The following is a 19,526-nucleotide window of genomic DNA, read 5'->3' as shown; positions in this document are numbered from 1 at the left end:
CATGTCAAGTAAACATATTTGGTTTATGTTTTCATTTATGTTTTCATTTTAAGCAATACAATACACTCATATGTGACTTTACTCATCTGTATACACCAGTCATTATTTGCACTATGACCCATTTATCATTGCACTCAAATTAATATATCTGCTCCTGTGCAATACTATGTGTATATTTTGGATATCTTGTATATATCTTGTATATATCTTGTTAAATTGTCTTTTTTACTCTACTTTTATATACTTTTTTTCTAAACTTGACTACTGCACTGAAAGGAGAAGCTCTCCAATCTCGTTGTACATCTTGTATAATGACAATAAAGGCCATTCCATTCCAATCCATTCTATTCCAAGCAGGATTGGCCGTGCATTCATGCATTTTCCTCCACTTAACCATGTCCAGGTTGTGGGGGCAGCAGACTGAGAGGGCATGCTGACACTCGTCATGTCTCCATCTACCTCTTCCAGGTCCACTGGGGGGACCCTGAGGCATTCCCAGACCAGCTCTGAGACATAGTGTAGTCCCTCTAGCAAGTCCTAGGTCTGCCCCAAGGCCTTCCCTGGATGGGTGTGGCAAGAACAAATGCAAAGAAGGTGTCCATATCAGCACAAGTTCAGTCAACTATGTGTACAGTGGCTACTCAAAAGTGGAATATGAACCCTTGGAAATTACTTTTGCATACTTCAAGAGTCAAACCGTTAACATCATAACATATTTCCAGTTTTAACAGTACAGGCAATCAACATTTTAACTGTTATAGACAGTGGGAAAAACAAGTGTTAATTTTAAAATACAAAAAACCCAACATACTCTGTAACGACGACTGACCAAGGGTCAATGTATTTGTTCATATCAGACACTCATATACGCCATGCAGAAAAGCAAACCCATCTACTGTTCTACCACTGTCCCAGGTTGGGAATCACTGCTATGTAACCAGGCTACCACTAGATGGCGCTAAATATCTATGTATTCGTCAATTTTGTAACCCGAATTGATGAAACGCATAACCAGCCCCATCTGAAATGGGAATACTGTGCTAGCCCCGGGGGTGCTTCACTGTTAAAAAATATATGTGCAGTGTAATACACAGTGAGTATAATAAGTAGGCAACAAAGTTATGAACAATACAGAACTTTTATGGTATGTCTATTGTAACAGGGAGAGACAATGATGACACTATCCTATTTGTACTGCTGTTACTTTACATGGAGGGACTAATAATTTTTAAAACCAAAATAATTACCCACTTTTCACAAACAAATGTATGGACAAGGATGTTTTTCCAAAATCCACAGTTTGCCATTTAATTTCCCATTCATTTTATTGTTTACTATTTATATAGATATGTATTTGCATTGTCATTTTTAGGCTTGGAAGCATCCTTTTCTGTCTTTATTTCAACGTGGATTCGACAATATGTATATGCTCACTCTTGTTTATTGAATTAAAAATAGCACTAGCATACATCTGCAACATAAACAAATGAATGGAAAAGCTTTACTGGGAGGGCGCCATCTTAAAAGAGGATTGTGAATGATTGACTATGGCACTGTTGAGCTATTACACCCATAAACTTAAAAAACGTCAATATGAGACTAATAAATGTAATAGTGGAGGTATAAAGTTACAAAATATCTGCTAGAAGTTCTAAAACTTTTTAATATATAATCGACAAGCCATAATGATCATTCATATCTGAAGGGTGGCGGTAGTGCGCCAATATAGCTTGCAACCGCCGTTAAACAACAACGAAGAAGAAACTGTTACGACGGAAATAGAATAACGAGGCGTTCGCGTTCCATCCGATGACTCGGAATCCGCCGTTTCCACACACAACTGGAACGCAGTGGTATTAAGTTTTGCTAATCTACAAGTGTGAAATAAGACGTAAAAGTAGACAAGAAAGACTCGATTGAGCCATCGACCATCCCGACAGTGGAGTGACATCTTCGGATAGTGAAAGGTAATGTTTACCATCATCGAGTGCGTTGCCGTGAGCCGAAGCTAACCTGTTTAGAAAGAAAATCAACATCATAACGGCGGCTAGTCATCTCAGCTAATACCTTGAGTCCGTGTAATCTCTTAAGTAATGTATTTGAAAACATTTGCCCAATTCATTTGTTATACTTGTTATTGCCTGCGATTCTAGCATGCCAATGTGCTAGCTTATCATTATCTAGCCTAGTTAAGTTGGATAACAAAAGACGACCCTTTTCATCTCATATTGTCTTTTAGTCGATGCGTTTGTTTCCAGTGAGAGAGGAACGCCTTTTTGGTGCCAGGGAGCATCTTCAGCTTTAGCGTCCACTTTGTTGGAAAACAACATGCGAACTCTGTCAGTGTGAGGAAAGTAAAAGCATACAAATCCATGTAAACCGTATAAGTAATAGTGAGGTTGAGATTGTTTTTGAATGTGTTTATGCAAACATGTGCAAACTATGGCCCTCGGGCTATATACAGCCCGTTAGGATTTGTAATCCAGACGGTTGTTTCCAAATTATTAATTTAAATAAGTGAAAACTGCTGTAAATTTTGCGAAAGTCTGAAACTAGAAGCAGTGCTTTTTCAAAATACAGGCCATAATGGTACTTGTAGGGACTGAATGAGAGCAGCTCCAAGATGATGATGATGATGATGACTTTTGCTCAAAGCAGAGTCAGGGTTTGTTTACGGAACAGCGTGAGCATAACTTTTTAAGACCAAGTTCTGAAAAAAGTGATCGTTTATCAAGCATTTAGGTTAGGTTTTTTTCATCTCGCACAGTGTTTTGTCATCATATTTTTGTTGAGGAGATTGTCTGGGAAGTAGTGTGATACACAATGTTAGATGTTCACGATGTTCATAATTCATACTGTTAATCACAAAAACCTGGGAAGGTACAGATATGAAAAATTGTACACATTCTTTTGTCATTGGAATTGCATTACTGGGACTGCTATGTGAATTGTTGTGGGCCCATGTCACCATTTTTTTTCAGTACAGAGATATAAGAGATATTTTTTAATTGTTCTGAGGGAACAATAAAGCGTTTGAATGACATCGAAAGGTATGCAGGATAGTTTGGCCGCGTTGGAGCAGTCTGATTGTTGGGATTAGCCATTTCAGTTAAACATAGCATATAGCAGACGGACACAGGGATAGATGGGAAGTGAAATTAAGTTCATAGGATTTACACAAAGTGTGCAATAATTATTTCCTCACAGTGGAACCTGTCAGTTGAAATCTTTGACCTCGCTTTTTTTTTTTAATCCTGCCCCTCAACCATGATGTTGAACAATTTGCGCTCGGGTCATTTGACAATTGTTTTGAGGCTACCATGGTGCCACTCTTCAGAGACGATGCAAAGATTGATTGGCTTCACTTGTGTATGGAGGTCAAGGGTCAGTGAGCTTACCAAACAAATGTTGTGTCGTGTGCTAAAAATAGTCATATTAATAAAATAAGGATGTCCAAATTTTATTTTATTTTTATAACAAACCTTTAGCTGTGCTGAGCTAATAACAAAAGAACAAAATATGAAGGCGTGCCTGGTTTAAGAGGACATTTTAAAATACTTTAAATTGAACATTGGTTTTTCATAGGTGAGTACTTTTAGTCCTTGTACTTATTTTGTGCCAGGAACACCAACCTTCCAACTGCATCAGGTTTAGCAACTGTTTATCTGACTTCCTTGTATATTTTTGGTCGAGCTTGACGTGCTGAATAAATGTGACTGCAAAGCTTACTGGACATTTTCAAGTCAAAATAAGTCAATTAAGTGAGTTTTGTGTTGAGTTATGCATCCAGCATGCAGCTTCACACATTCCTCATATTGCAGTCGATTTGCGACCAAATTATTACTGCCCTGACTGCAGGAAAATTTGTTTCTAATGTGTTTTTTCTGCAAACATCTCAAAATGAGTCATGTGTAACCTCAGTATTACGTCTAGAAAAGCAATTTAATGTACTTTTTAAAATTACAAATAGAAATTTGGTAGCACAGTGCATGGTTCAAATTCTTGCTTGCTTCATGAGAAAGAATGTGCATTTTATCGGTCACCATTATCAATGTTGTAGCAGGATGTCCCAACTGTGTCAACAAAGACACAGAGCTCCGGTACTTAGTCCAAGTTCATTTCTACCACCACTTAGCTGATCTTAAATCCAAATACATGTCCACAGTATTTACAGATAAGTAAGTACACACATCTTATTTCAACAACCATTTTATTCTTCTCAAGGGACAATACTAGGGATGCACAATGTTTTTTTTCAAGCCGATATCGATAACGATGGATGAGTGTAGTTTTTGTGAACCACTCTCTCAGGTTGAAATCAAATTAGGCAGATTATTTATGTAGTTTTGACAAAATAAAATGTAAATGTTGACTACTACTATATAATTTCTTTTTCAGTTTTATTGAAATAAAATGGCAGCTGAAATGCAAGCAATGTACACAGATTTGTAAGATATGGTATGCTGACAGTGGAACAATGTAATCTGCATCCTTTAAACACGAGCACCTTGTTTTGTTTATTGACACGTTCTTATCATTCTCTGGCAAGGCATGCACACGCCCATCAACAGCATACATAACTCTTATCGCAGTCATACGTTGTCTTCTCTCTAACTGTTGAAATATCTGAAAATGTTCACCTCATTGGTCCGCCAGCCCAGAGGTACAGTTGCCCCTTTCCAGGCAATGTTGAAAACCAAGATGTGTCAACCAAGACAATTTATTAAAAAAGGAAACACTAAGAATAAATGAAAATGAATAATAAACTAAGACATTTTAAAACTAAAAAAATCAAGAAAAATGTTAAAGAAGTTATGTGCATGAGGGCTGCATGGTGGCCACAGTCAGGTGGTCCGGTAAAACTGGGTTTAAATCTTCTCTCAAATTATTAACACTTTTTTCATAATTTTCATTAAAGGGGACATATTATGGGTCACACGGTGGACAAGTGGTTAGCGCATAGGCCGCGGAGTCAGGAGATCGGGAAGACTTGGGTTTGATTCTCTGCTCGGGCATCATCTCTGTGTGGAGTTTGCATGTTCTCCCTGTGGATGCGTGGGTTTTACTCCGGGTACTCCGGGTTTCCTCCAACATTCCAAAAACATGCTAGGTTAATTGGTGACTCCAAATTGTCCATAGGTATGAATGTGAATGGTTGTTTGTGCCCTGTGATTGGCTGGTGACCAGTCCAGGGTGTACCTTGCCTCTCGCCCAAAGACAGCTTCATTCATTCATGTTCTACCGCTTTTCCTCACGAGGGTCACGGGGATGCTGGAGCCTATCCCAGCTGTCTTCGGGCGAGAGTCGGGGTACACCCTGGACTGGTCGCCAGCCAATCACAGGGCACATATAGACAAACAACCATTCACACTCACATTCATACCTATGGACAATTTGGAGTCGCCAATTAACCTAGCATGTTTTTGGAATGTGGGAGGAAACCGGAGTACCTGGAGAAAACCCACACATGCAAATTCCACACAGAGATGGCCGAGGGTGGAATTGAACCCTAGTCTTCTAGCTGTGAGGTCTGCGCGCTAACCACTCGACTGCCGTGCAGCAATAGTTTACATTTTTCTCCTAAATAATTTTATGATGGATACAGTTTCAGCCATTAAGTCCTTTGGGAGAAATTGTTGCAAAAGCCAGCCAAACAAATTAAGTTAAACCTGAAAAAAATCATTTAGAATATTATTTAGAATACTGTACAAAGCAAATAATCACAACAGTGAAAGTTTTTTTTTTAAATCGGAGGTTCATAATTATTTCCAGTGTGCAGTATCCATAGCTTTAACTGAAACATGACAAATTGACAGGTCTGTTAACCTCTGTGTACACATGCTGTGTGAGTGGCTGTCACGTGATCTTTTTTTTCCCCGGCTTCTCAGCCAATCACAGACTTGAATTCCAATGAGCCCAACCTGATCTCTCCCCTCCCCCCTTGACTATATGGCTATGTCACCCTCTCTCGTCCTCTCCCTTCCGTGCTTATTGCCTCCTTGTGCGTTTCAGTTTTCCCAATGCAGCGTCTCTAACTACAGATAGAAATTCACTGAAGGCTACAGAAAGTACAGAGTAGGAGGTGGTTGGGGGAAATCCACAGAGGTGTGGAGGGGATGGAAAAGCACCGCAATTCAATGTGCAAAAACCCTCACGTGAGTCATATGACGTTTTTTTATGGTTCCTCTTGAGTGTGTTTTTAGTTTTTGTTTCCGTCTCAATCCTTCCTTGCATCCTCAGTCTGTCATCATCTTGACCTTAATTTCCATGCGTCTCGACTGCTTTGTCATCCCTGTTTTTCAATTTGCATGCATCCCTTCCCCCACACTGTAAGGCTGGCTGCTGATGCTGTCTTGTGATGCTGAAGTAGTTGCTTTTTGCTGAATGGGAAATCGGGCTATAGCACACACGTGCTTATCAGTGATCTTTTTGTGTGTGAGTTGCCAGATGTTGGGACAGTAAAAAAATGTGTCTTCTGCTGTTGTGGTCATCCAACACTCGCAGTTTAGATGGAAAAATGTACCAACTATACATTTGTTTAGATTTTCTTGTAAGGGAAAGAACGATCAAGGAAAACTGCAATACTATAGCCGGTAACTTCGCCCAGCCTGTCTTCAGTCCACATATTTTATCTTGTCAAGGCAACTCTGATAATTTGGTTTTCTCTTGTTTAGAAACACGTCAGTGGTCAGGTTTGCTTTGACTGGTTGCTAATCTGACGGTGGCCGTGACATAATAAAAACAAACTCTGTCTGTCTGAATTTAGCCAATGTTAGCGCTCGTTAGTCTGATTTAAAGGTGTTAGGAAGTCTCCCTTTTGTTTACATATTATGTCGTTGTTTTTAATCTTTACACAATATTGGCGTCTGACTGCATTTTATTGTAATCATTTCAAGATTATTTTTAATGCGATGGGAGTCTCTGAATGTTCTGAACTCCGTTTTCCAAATCAGTATGACCAAAAGAATAAACGGCAATTGTTGCAAGTACTTTGCTTGTAGGGATGCTCCAATCAGGGTTATACTGATCACATGGATCAACTTTTCAATTTATTTATCATGTGGGGCAAAAGGGGAATTTTTATACTGTTTTTTTCTTCCATTTGACACAAACCTGAATTTAATTTGATGCCTGTTTTGGAGTATACAGGAAATTAACTGTTCAATAATTATTTTTTTACGTCAACATAAGAAAATTTAAAATGATCAAATAATGGAAATACATATCTTTATTCAATAGAAATCTGTCCTGCTTATCTTAAGAGTATAAATTGAGAGTCCAGGTTGCAGGAGAGTCCCAACTTTCATCATTATTAGAGCTGATAATTATTTGTTTTATTCATGACTGGCAAGATTGTGCACACCAAAACCATCACAAAACCTACAGTACATACTAACAGGAAAAAATGTTTGAATAATCTCTGAGCCAAACATGATTCAAATAATATTATCTATTTGGTGCATGTTTATTTCATATGAGAGCACAATAGATAATTACAGTAGACGCTGTCTTGAAGAGTCAGACTAAAGAACAATGTGTAGCTCCAAGGGGAAGTGAGTGAGACATGATTTGAGAGTTTCATGTGAGCCATGTCAAAAAGGAGGCTATTGAGTTAAAGTTCATTTTTGTCCTTAAACTATTACAATTTTGAAACCTTCATACTGTATATTCTAGGTTCATTTTGCATGCAGTGAACTATTCAAAACCTTTTTTTTAAACATTTTAAACCTTTCTTAATTTTGATTTTTATGCCATACAGCTCAAGAAAACACCAAAATACATCTGTCATAATAGAATATTCTGACAGATTCGGTCTCAAAGTACGTCGGCTTTGAATAAGAACAATTGGACTGTTGGCCAGTGGTCCAAGGTCCTGTTCTCTGACATCTCTCACAAAAGCAAATGTTGTCTCGCATTTGGAAATCAAGGTCCAGGACAGAACCTGCCTCAAGTCCAATGTGAAGTTTCCTCAGTCTGTGATTTGGGGTGCCATGCCATCTGCTGGTGTTGGTGCACTCTGTTTTTTTTCAAGTGCAGCGTCACAATGCAGCTGTCTACCAGGAGATCTTATAGCACTTCATGCTTCCATCTGCTGAAAACCTTTTTGAAGATGCTAACTTCATATTCCAACATGTCCTGGCACTTGCCCACAGTGCCGAAACCACTAGAAACCAGTTTACTGTGCTGGATGGGCCTGCAAATTCATCTGACCTGAACCTCATAGAGAATCTGGAGGTTATTGTGAAGAGGACATCAGATCCAACAACAGAGATGAGCTGAAGGCCGCCATCAAATCAGCACCTCAATAGTGCCACAGGCTGATTAAAGCAGTGATTTGTGCAAAAGGAGCTGCAACAAAGTATTGAATACCGTAATTAAAAAACATTTTCTGTGGATTTAAATGTCTTTACTATGAATCCCAATTTTTAGAATTATTTTGACACATGGATTTTTGGTTTTCATGAGGTTAATGCTGTAAACATTCATTCATTTTCTACCGCTTTTCCTCCCAGCTGTCTTCGGGCGAGAGGCGGGGTACACCCTGAACTGGTCGCCAGCCAATCACAGGGCACATATAGACAAACAACCATTCACACTCACATTCATATGCAATTTGGAGTGGCCAATTAAGCATGTTTTTGGAATGTGGGAGGAAACCGGAGTACCCGGAGAAAACCCACGCATACACGGGGAGAACATGCAAACTCCACACAGAGATGGCCGAGGGTGGAATTGAACCCTGGTCTCCTAGCTGTGAGGTCTGCGCGCTAACCACTTGACCGCCATGCCGCCGCTGTAAACATTGAGATTAAAAAAAATAAAAGGCTCAAAATAATTCAGTTGAATGGTTGTTGCAATAAATCTAGTGTATATGAACAGTTATTATTATTTTCTAAATGATATTGTGGCTGTGATTGGCTAGCGACCAGTCCTGGGTGTACCCTGCCTCTCGCCTGAAGACAGCTGGGATAGGCTCCAGCACCCAACATGTCCATCGTAAGGATAAGTGGTACAAAATGAATGATATGATGGAAGAAAATTAGCTTTTTCACAAAATTAAAATTTTTGGACATGGCTCTGTAGTACTGAACAAGCGTGTTCCACTTCAGCTTTGCATGCAGTTGACAATACAATAATGCTTTATGTCCAGCATCTGTAAGTGAAACATGGTATCATCATATCAGTGTGGCTTTTGGTAGTGGTGACATACAGTACAGGGTGTAAAGGTGAAACGAAAACCTGTTAACTCTCTGTCATCAACCCCACAATGGGGTGTTCTGTGACTGATCCCACACCTACCAGGATCTTTGTTCGGGGTATTACTCAAAGGCTGACAGCGAAGCGATGGAAAGTAAACTTAGGCGTTGCTGTTTTGTTATGGCCAGTATTATCAGGTGTCTGAGATCCTGTGCAACCTGTTCTGTTGTATAGAAGTGGCCAGGTATTGTTTTGGGACCGTTTGTCAGATCAGAAACCCTCATGAAGTCAGCCTTCAACCATGTTGAATGAGTGTGAAACGTCATGCCACTTTGTGTCGTAACTTTTGTACTAAAAATGTAGTAAACACTTTTTCCATTGTTGGGTACATTGGCACGGCTTAATTTGCTTTTGATATTTCACTGCCCGTTAAGTTGCCCTGTTGTTAAGCTGCATTCCAAATCTAAACCCAGATGCCATGGCGAGGGTGGCGAGGGTCACAGACTGATCCACTGGAAGGCTGCAGGCTTTGTTTCCCAGTTCTTACATCTGTGTTCTTTAATAAGATATTACGCCACCATCACAGTTTGAGTGGTCAATGACTCATTGGCAGGTTGATAAATGAGCAGCATTAACTGTAGCCCACACACGGTTTCAGTTTATTTAGTAGAATCCTTCTTAATGTCAAACGACAACATTGCCATCCTGAATTCTTAGGTGAGAGGTGACTGAGGAGACGTCATCGTGTCTTTGGATGCGTCTTTGTCATTTCAAAATCTAACCTGCACAGCAACTTGTGTGCCAAAGAACAATAATAATTTATCATTTAAAGGAGAGGTCATCAACAACCTGGCCATGGAAAACTCTCAGAAGCATTCATTCATTCATTCATTCATTCACGAGGGTCGCGGGGGTGCTGGAGCCTATCCCAGCTGTCTTCAGACGAGAGGTGGGGTACACCCTGGACTGGACGCCAGCCAATCACAGGGCACATATAGACAAACAACCATTCACACTCACATTCATACCTATGGACAATTTGGGGTCACCAGGTAACCTAGCATGTTTTTGGAATGTGGGAGGAAACCGGAGAAAACCCACGCATGCACGGGAGAACATGCAAATGCCACACAGAGATGGCCGAGAGTTCAATTCAACTCAGGTTGCCTTGCTGTGAGGCCTGCGTGCTAACCACTCGACCGCCATGCAGCCCTCTCAGAAAATTATTTACAGAACATTTTTTTCCAATAATTTTCTGTACATTTTAGAAAGAAGGGTGATTATTTTATTGGAAAAAAATAATATACTGTTAGAAAGCTCACAGTTTGTGCCATTCAGTTTCACATGGGTTCACCATTCCCACTTTGTTCGGTGGTCCTTCAACGCACCATAGGTGTGTGGGACAAACTGAAAGTTATGTACTTATGTTGCCATCTTCATAAGGCCCTCGGTTACATTGCATTTGTCTTTGTTTTGTACAAAATATATAATAAATAATTAGTAGAATTTTACTGTCTGTGAATTGTTGTGTTTTCTAATGCAGACTCACATACACTTGTTGTGTTTTTTGTTTACTAGGAGCTTTACTACACTAAAATGCAAAGCAGAGAAAAGCTAAAGAGGGAGAAGATGGACGTGCAGAATCAGGTATGACAAGAGTCATCATTGGAACACATCACATCAAAGACATACTACATTGTCACCAATGCTAGTTTTAACACACACGTCATCGGGGCAATGGGATCATATGGTGGAAGTACTATATATATATATATATATATATATATATATGGTGTGTGTCAAATTTTGCATTTGTGCAGTGTAAGAAGAGACTGAGGGTGTGTGTGGCGACATGCAACAGAGCAGACTACTCGAAGCTGGCTCCCATTATGTTTGGAATCAAATCCCAGCCTGACGACTTTGACCTGGATGTAGTTGTGCTTGGGTCGCATCTCATTGACGACTACGGGTAAGGTCCAAAGACAACCTTCCATCCATTCTAGTGCTGTATAGTAACTACACAGCCAACTGTGAAAGATCATGAAATTACTTAGTGACTTATTTAATTCCAACTTTCTTTTTGGTGTCACAGGAACACTTTTCGTATGATTGAGCAGGATGACTTTGACATCAGTTCCAAACTGCACACAATTGTGAGAGGAGAAGATGAGGCAGCCATGGTAGAGAGTGTTGGGCTGGCGCTGGTCAAACTTCCAGATGTCCTACAGAGACTCCGGCCGGACATCCTCATTGTCCATGGTGATCGTTTCGATGCACTGGCTCTAGCAACTTCCGCAGCGTTAATGAACATTAGAATACTTCATCTGGAGGGCGGAGAGGTGAGGATGCATTGTTTGAATGACTTTCCCCTAATATATTTCTTTCCAGATCATTAAATGGTTTATTTTCTGGTGTAAACTTTCTCCTCCTCACTAATGGTCCTCCACACTGGGGGCTGTGTCGGGTCTGCTGAGGGGGTGCCATCCTTGGGTCCCTTCGACCCGGCCGGCTGGGGGTTCCTCCCTTTAATGTGGGGGTCCGCCCGTCTGTCGGAGTCGGGGGGCCCGGGTGCTGCTTGCTGCGGCTCCTCCCAGTGTGGACGGCCCCAAAGGTGGCGTTTCCTTGATCGTCAGTGCCATGCCATGTCTCCCTACTGTGTGTGTGTGTGGGTGGGTGTGCGTGTGGGTGGGTGTGCGTGTGTGTGGGTGTGCGTGTGTGTGTCTAGTATGGAGGATGGAAGGGAGGGGCTTTCTTAGTATTTGTTTTTCCCTTTAATTGTGATAATTGTTTTTAATTCTGTAAAGCACATACAAATAAAGTTGATTTGATTTGAATTGTCCAGGTAAGCGGCACAATTGACGACTCCATCCGCCACGCCATCAGTAAACTGGCCCACTTCCATGCTTGCTGCACACGAAGGGCAGAGCAGCACCTCATCTCCATGTGTGAAGATCACTCTCGTATCTTGCTGGCCGGCTGCCCCTCCTACGATAAGCTGCTGTCTCCTCATTACCGGGAAGACTATATGGGTATCATTAAGAGCTGGTTGGGTACGTAAGACTCTAACATCTGTTTTACAACAGCAGAAAGTCATTTAGAAAAACAATGAAGATAATTTTCTGTGATTTTTGTGATCTACAAGGCGATAAAGTGCAGGACCATGACTACGTTGTGGCTTTGCAGCACCCAGTCACCACTGATATTCAGCACTCCATTAAGATCTACGGCCTCATGTTGGATGCACTGGTCTCCTTCAACAAAAAGACCCTCATCCTTTTCCCCAACATCGATGCTGGTTAGTCTAGTTTTAGAGATTATTATAACATTTTCCTGCATGCTTGCTATTGATAGGTTGCAACTACATGACCTTTTCTTCCCTTTAGTAATACCTTTATATGTTATCACATATAACCCAACAATAATATGTATATAACATTTGACCTAAATCAGTACTATAGTAGGTTACAAGGAGAACTCAGCCTAACCCTTGATTGATTAAAGTGGGGTACACATAACCCCAGGGGTATACCAGTTGTCATGGGAATTCAAGATTTTAAAATGAAAAACAATTAGCACCTAACATTCTCAATTACGAATGCCTGAATGCCTCACGGCACGAGGAAGAACCAAGCAGCAAGGAGAAAGGAGCCTGAAGATGATCATTGTTCTGTGTGCATTATATGAACAAATAGGTCGATTTGGTGAATGTTTTGTGCAGTAAGAGCACGGCACAGTGGCTTTATTGTTGCTTGTATTGTATGTATTTTTCTACTTTGAATACTGCTTTATCATGATTGTTAAACTTAAACCTTCAATTTGTATTTAATTTATTTTATTTACTTAATAAACAGACTTAAACCATAGCCATCGTGAGTGGACAAAAAAAGGGAAACTCGAATTCAACCCATTCAAACATAAAGATGCCAACATTAAAAGTGTGAGCTTTGACACAATACTCATGTACCTTGTACACAGGAAGTAAGGAGATGGTGCGTGTAATGAGAAAAAAGGGCATCGAGCAGCATCCCAACTTCCGGGCAGTGAAGCACATTCCGTTTGAGCAGTTCATTCAGCTGGTCTGCCATGCCGGCTGCATGATTGGAAACAGCAGCTGCGGCGTACGAGAGGCAGGGGCCTTTGGCACTCCGGTCATCAACCTGGGAACAAGGCAAACAGGCAGAGAAACAGGTGAGAATGTGTTAGTGTGATTTGGCGCCCCCTAGTGTGAATACTTGGTTACTACCAGTACAATGTGAACTTCAACTTCTTCCTCTTTTTCTTTTAAAAGGTGAAAACGTTCTTCATGTGAGAGATGCCGATACACATAATAAGATCTACCATGCTCTCCAGCTGCAGTTTGGAAAGAGATATCCCTGGTAAAACAAAACTGTTCATTATCTTTTCATGTTACCTCCCTAAGAAATTACTTTGAGAAAAGCACAGTGGGAGGCTGACACCATTGCAGCGCCCAGGCAGCAATAACCAATCAAATGCTTTGCTGGGGCGAAATGCATCATGGATGAAGTTAAAATAGTGCTTGTTCTTTATTTTAAACTCGTATAGGTACTTGCCTTGTATATTTATTACCTAGCTTTTGAGTGTTAGGTTGTCGTGTGATGATTTTAGCTTTCATTGTAAGATGACACCGTGATTCAGACTCTTATATTGAGTGATGACCTCCTGCAATTTCCAATGGGTTGACAAGCTTGTTGAGTTTTTTCATAGCTCACGGCTCCTGTCAAATAAAAAGCTATTTGGTCCTTACAGACTGCACACCACAATATGCCATTTTATGACGTGGACATGTGCAAACTATAAGCTGGTGCGCCTTATATACGTATGTACAAATCTGTTTGTTTTTTTAAATCCTCTAAATTTAGTGGATGCGGTTATAATACGGCACAGTCAACCATGAAACATCAATCATTTATCAGTACATTTTTGCAAAACTGCAAGAGAGCAATAATCGACAGATTATAGAGAGCGATATTGCAAGGGATGACTGTATGGTTTATAACATTATTGGAGCACTGTAGACATGAAATAACACCCCTACAGGACACACCCATTATTCTTTGTTTACATTGCACAGGCAACGAGATCAGAGAGGCAGCCTCCGCTAGCATAGCAAGCAATCCAATTTACTTATTTGACACTTAAGGGTTTCAAACAGAGTGGGAAAGAAGTGCAAAGTAATAAGCCAATGCAGTGTCTGCTTTTCTTGCTCATGAAACCAATTTTATAGTATAAAATATTATTAACCTGTTAGAAGAATATGACATTGTTCTTACAAAAGCACATGACTCTTCCATGTGATTCCCTTCTTATGACTTCCCATCTCATTTTATGTTGGCGAGAACTATATATATATATATATATATATATATATATATATATATCCAGGTCTCTCCAATGTGACCCCCTCTGCCTCTTGTGTTTGATAAGGCTTTAGGGAAAATTGTTTCCTTACTGTTCTATCCTAGCTGAAGGTAGAAGGAGGGGGCCCATAGTGTGTGCACATGTGTGTGTGTGTGTCAATCCGGAATAGGAAGTTAGGAAAACCCAACCTTCTTGTTCTCCTGTATTCCTTTGTAAACCAACACCCTAGTCGTGAATGTTTAGACATTTCTCTGATCAGCCATCTTGCAGGTTGTATGTGCTTGCTTTCATTATATCTGTTTTTGATATGTCAACCTGAATTGGTATAAGTTATTCAAATTAGCTACTTAAGGTCTCTGAGTGCTCTTCTCGATGTTTGTGTCTCTTCCAGTTCTAAAATCTACGGCGATGGAAACGCTGTCCCTCGCATTATCAAGTTCCTCCGATCCATTGACCTGAATGAGCCCCTTCAGAAGACTTTCTGCTTTCCCCCTGTCAAAGATTGCATTTCCCAGGACATTGACCACATCCTGGAGACACAAAGTGCTTTAGCTGTGGACCTCGGAGGTACCAACCTCAGAGTGGCAATCATCTGCTCCAGGGTAGGCCCCGCAGATTCTCATTTGATCTATGCATCTCTTCAATAGATCTTTATTGTTCACTTTTACCGGGTCTGATTATTATATTTGTGTTGATTGATACGGATATGATGTCCTACTTGTTCCCTTAGGGTACCATCGTGAAGAAATACACTCAGCCTAATCCAAAGACCTATGAGGCCAGGATGCAGCTCATATTAAAAATGTGTGCAAATGCCACGCAAGATGCAGTCTCCCTCAACTGCAGGGTACTTGGTGTTGGTATGAAAAGAAACACACACTGCAGAACAAATAACTCTCTGTTGTGGGAAAATTAACTGTACCTCATTTTGTCCAATATTTATACCATAGGAGTGTCCACAGGTGGGCGTGTAAACCCACAAGAAGGTGTGGTATTGGATTCAACAAAGCTGATCCAGGAGTGGACTTCTGTAGACTTAAGAACACCCATCTCTGATGCCTTGCACCTCCCTGTCTGGGTTGACAATGACGGCAACTGTGCTGCATTGGCCGAGAGGAAATTTGGTCATGGTAAAGGAGTAGAGAACTTTGTCACTGTCATCACAGGAACTGGTGAGTTAGCAGAGTTGTTTTACTCATTCTGTCATTTCAGCTGTATTATATATAAAATGATGTGACAACCAACAAAAAGCTTTGTGGCTTCACTCTTATCAGGTTTTTTTAATATAGTAATTAATAAATCCATTCTGTTTGATGGTTGAAAATGTCCTGTAAGTCCTACTATGCTTATTTAAGTACATTTTACATATTTGTTTGCCTATTGTCAAGCACAAAAATGGCTAATTAAACTAAAATAGAAATACAGAAGGCTAATTCAAAGATTCTGGAATTATATGTCGTATTCTGAATGTCACCTTTTTGACCATATAAGGTATTGGAGGAGGGATCATCCAACACAATGAGCTGGTCCATGGCAGCACTTTCTGTGGCGCAGAGCTGGGTCACATCATGGTTTCGTTAGAAGGTCCGGAGTGCTCATGTGGAAGTCGAGGATGCATCGAAGCTTACGCTTCTGGCCTGGCCCTGCAGAGAGAAGCCAAAAAACTGATTGATGGTTAGTGACATTCTGTGTGATCTTTGCGACTGTGTGTAGGCTAATTGTTCTACTTACTTAAGTGAAGGATCATAACATTATTAAGGCATTTGCTAAAAGGTTATCTGTCTAGATCCGGATCTAATCTAGATACAGTGACAAAAACTGAAAACAGATCAATACAAAGTATTGAAGAAACAAAACCTAAACCCTGATTAGTTAGGTAAAGAGCTTCTCAAAACTTTTGCATCACAAAATCACTATATTCATCGTGTTGCAGTGATCGTGATCCTCTAAACACTGTGAGATACACGCACACACACAACAATGGACAGGCGGGAGGGTCTGATTCTTTCTAATAGGCATTTCTGTGATGTAAATGTATTATGCTTTTGAACAAATATTGTTTTGAGAAGCCAAACTCTTTACTTAACTGCACCCAGCAACGAGCTAGAACTACTTTCCTCAGCACCGAAATCCATACAGAACTCTGCTCAGAACACAAAGAGTGGAGTGAGTCGCTGTTAATGGTCTTCGCTGCTTATGGGGGTGTCATACAACTTCATGCCAAAAAAATCCAAACAATCCCTTTCCAACCTGTGAAATACTGATGTGTGCGTTTCAGATGAATTGCTGAATATGGAGGGGTTGGATATGAAGCGGTCCGAGCCCATCACCGCCGCTCACCTCATCAATGCAGCCAGACTAGGGAACACCAAAGCTGAAGCTGTTCTCAACAAGGGTCAGAACCTAAAACGAGCACATGCAATATTAAATATTTACATTTGTCAACTTTTCTAACAACTTTTCCCTGCTTATTATAGATAAACACTTATTTCTATCTGTGATTAAATGCGATTAATTCTGAGTTAACTGGATGGTAATGTGATTAATCACGATTAAATATTTTTGAGCGATTGACAGCCATCATTTTTACATAGAAAGTTATTGTTTGCATTATGCATAATTTTACCAGATGAGAAAGTTTTAATAATTATTTGAAAGATTGAGGGTATGTACTATGTCCCCTGTACCCGTCATTCTGGATTATCCTAACTGATCTTGTACAGTGAGTGAATGACGTTTTTCCATATCTCCACACAATTAGTTAGATATGGTAAAACCAGAGAACAATACAGAGAGTATGAAGTGATTTCTGGTTGTTTTTCTTTGCAGCCTCCACAGCACTTGGGATTGGCATCATCAACATCCTGCACACAATCAATCCCTCACTGGTAATCCTATCTGGTGTGCTGGCGTCATTCTACCAAGACCCTGTGAAGCGCATTATTTCTAGCAGAGCCCTTTTACCTGCTCAGAGCACCAAGGTGGTCACATCAGACTTGGAAGAACCCGCTTTGCTGGGAGCAGCAAGCATGGTATTAGACTATGCTACAAGAAGGATTTATTAAAGGATGAATACAGTCCTTGCCTCCAGATTCACAAAGGGCCCATGTCATTAAGAAGAAGACCGATGATTAACCAGATTGTCGTACTTACTCACTCTCCGTTTTGATATAGAAACTTTTTCTTTTCGCTTTTTCTTATACACTATATTACCAAAAGTATTTGCTCACCCATTCAAATGATCAGGTATCCTAATGACTTGGCCTGGCCATAGGTGTATAAAATCAAGCACAGAGGCATGCAGACTGTTTCTACAAACATTTGTGAAAGAATTGGCCGCTCTCAGGAACTGTCATCGGATGCCACCTGTGCAACTAATACAGATGTGAAATTTCCTCACTCCTAAATATTCTACAGTCAACTATCAGCTTTAATATAAGAAATGGACGAGTTTGGGAACAACAGCAACTCTGCCACAAAGTGGTAGGCCATGTAATCTGATAAAGGGGGGGTCAGAGGATGCTGAGGCGCATCGTGCAAAGAGGTCGCCGACTTCCTGCACAGTCAATTGCTACCGAGCTCCAAACCTCATGTGGCCTTCAGATTAGCCCAAGTACAGTACACAGAGAGCTTCATGGAATGGGTTTCCATGGCCGAGCAGCTGCATCACCAAGGCAATGCAAAGCACCGGATGTTGTAACAAAGGGCTGCATATAATAGCTGCAAAAGGTGGACCGACATCATATCGAACCCTATGGGTTAGGAATGGGATGGCACTTAAATTCATATGAGAGTCGCGGCAGGTGAGCAAATACTTTTTGGTGTTCACATGAATACAATTCCTCGGCATTCTTAGCCATATGGGCAGATTCCAGCAGGGAATAGGGAGTCATGTCATGTGTCAAGTGGGTCCATTGTGCAGTCCATAATGTTCTTATGTTGTCCTTGAAGAGAAATGGCAGATGTTTGATTTAGATAAACATTTTCTGTCCTTCATGTGATGGGGGGAGGGGGGTGAAAGCTTGCTTTTGCTTTTGACCAAAAATGTTTCCAAAGACTGCTCTTTATTTTCTGTATAGCTTATTTTTTAACCCGTTCTACAAGTTTTGTTTATCCCTTACTCTGATAAGGGTGAGTGTCATTATGTCAAATTGTATTTGCATGTTTTCTTCAATCATTATTTAGGATTTGGAGAAGAAATATTGATGTTTAAGTTGGTAGCCTAAAAAGGATTTAGTGGTAATGAATGTAACAAAGTAATATAATTATTAAATTATAGCCTGAACACTGACTGAAACATGTTACAGCTTTTGCTGCTATAATGAAGGTGTGTATGCAGCTATATTCATTGTATGTATCATAGTTAAAATATACTTTCACAAATTTTATTGATTTATAATTGAACAAAGGAATACATGATGAATGGGTCACATTTAAAGCACCCTTCTACCTTCAAGGTTGTTTACCGCTTATTGACTCTGGGTGGGTCAAAGAGTGACTGAAGGATACTACAGGAGGAATAAGCGCATAACAGGAGTCCCCGCCTCCCTCAACTGTTTTGCAGCCATTTTACCACCCACCACCCGTGCCATGTCCTATTTTATATGATCTAAACAATGACTTTTGAGTTTAATAAAACTTAACATATTTGAGGTAAGTTGTGTGAAGTGCTTGATTTATTCCTTAGTTATCGATAAAGAGTTTCATTCAATTTTTTTCCACTTGTCTGGGCCTGGGTCATGTATCAATAATCAATGTACAGTTACAAATTATGATTATTTTGTTAGCTATTCACATACTGAACCATTGGCAGCTTGAAATAGAAACTCTTGTTACCTTGAGTCAGGTGTCTTTTTACTTGAACAATTTGACACTGGCAGCGTGAGTTAAATAATTAACCACAATTATTGTCAGGGCAGACTATAAATGTCGCCAGGATGCTTCACAAA

General features: G+C 40.3%; 1 protein-coding gene across 2 annotated transcripts; it reads left to right on the top strand.

Moving 5' to 3' along the window:
* Positions 1 to 1,782: 1,782 nt before the first annotated feature.
* On the top strand, positions 1,783 to 19,230 carry gne (glucosamine (UDP-N-acetyl)-2-epimerase/N-acetylmannosamine kinase). 2 transcript variants are annotated; one of them, XM_058086053.2, is made up of 14 exons: positions 1,783 to 1,967; positions 10,777 to 10,845; positions 11,019 to 11,167; positions 11,291 to 11,537; positions 12,041 to 12,248; positions 12,341 to 12,493; positions 13,174 to 13,386; positions 13,487 to 13,574; positions 14,969 to 15,179; positions 15,308 to 15,437; positions 15,528 to 15,749; positions 16,069 to 16,251; positions 16,856 to 16,972; positions 17,407 to 19,230. In XM_058086053.2, the coding sequence occupies exons 2-14, from the start codon at positions 10,795 to 10,797 to the stop codon at positions 17,640 to 17,642; spliced, it is 2,208 nt and encodes a 735-aa protein (XP_057942036.2). In that variant the 5' UTR covers positions 1,783 to 1,967; positions 10,777 to 10,794; the 3' UTR covers positions 17,643 to 19,230. The 2 variants fall into 2 exon arrangements, with proteins under 2 accessions (XP_057942036.2, XP_057942026.2); XM_058086043.2 differs by lacking the exon at positions 1,783 to 1,967 and adding an exon at positions 5,816 to 6,155.
* Positions 19,231 to 19,526: the final 296 nt, after the last annotated feature.

Source organism: Doryrhamphus excisus, linkage group LG9, assembly GCF_037039965.1.
Source record: "Doryrhamphus excisus strain RoL-2023G ecotype Guam linkage group LG9, RoL_Dexc_Guam_v1.1, whole genome shotgun sequence".
NCBI classification, from domain to species: domain Eukaryota; kingdom Metazoa; phylum Chordata; class Actinopteri; order Syngnathiformes; family Syngnathidae; genus Doryrhamphus; species Doryrhamphus excisus.
This window is presented reverse-complemented; position numbering and strand designations above follow the sequence as displayed.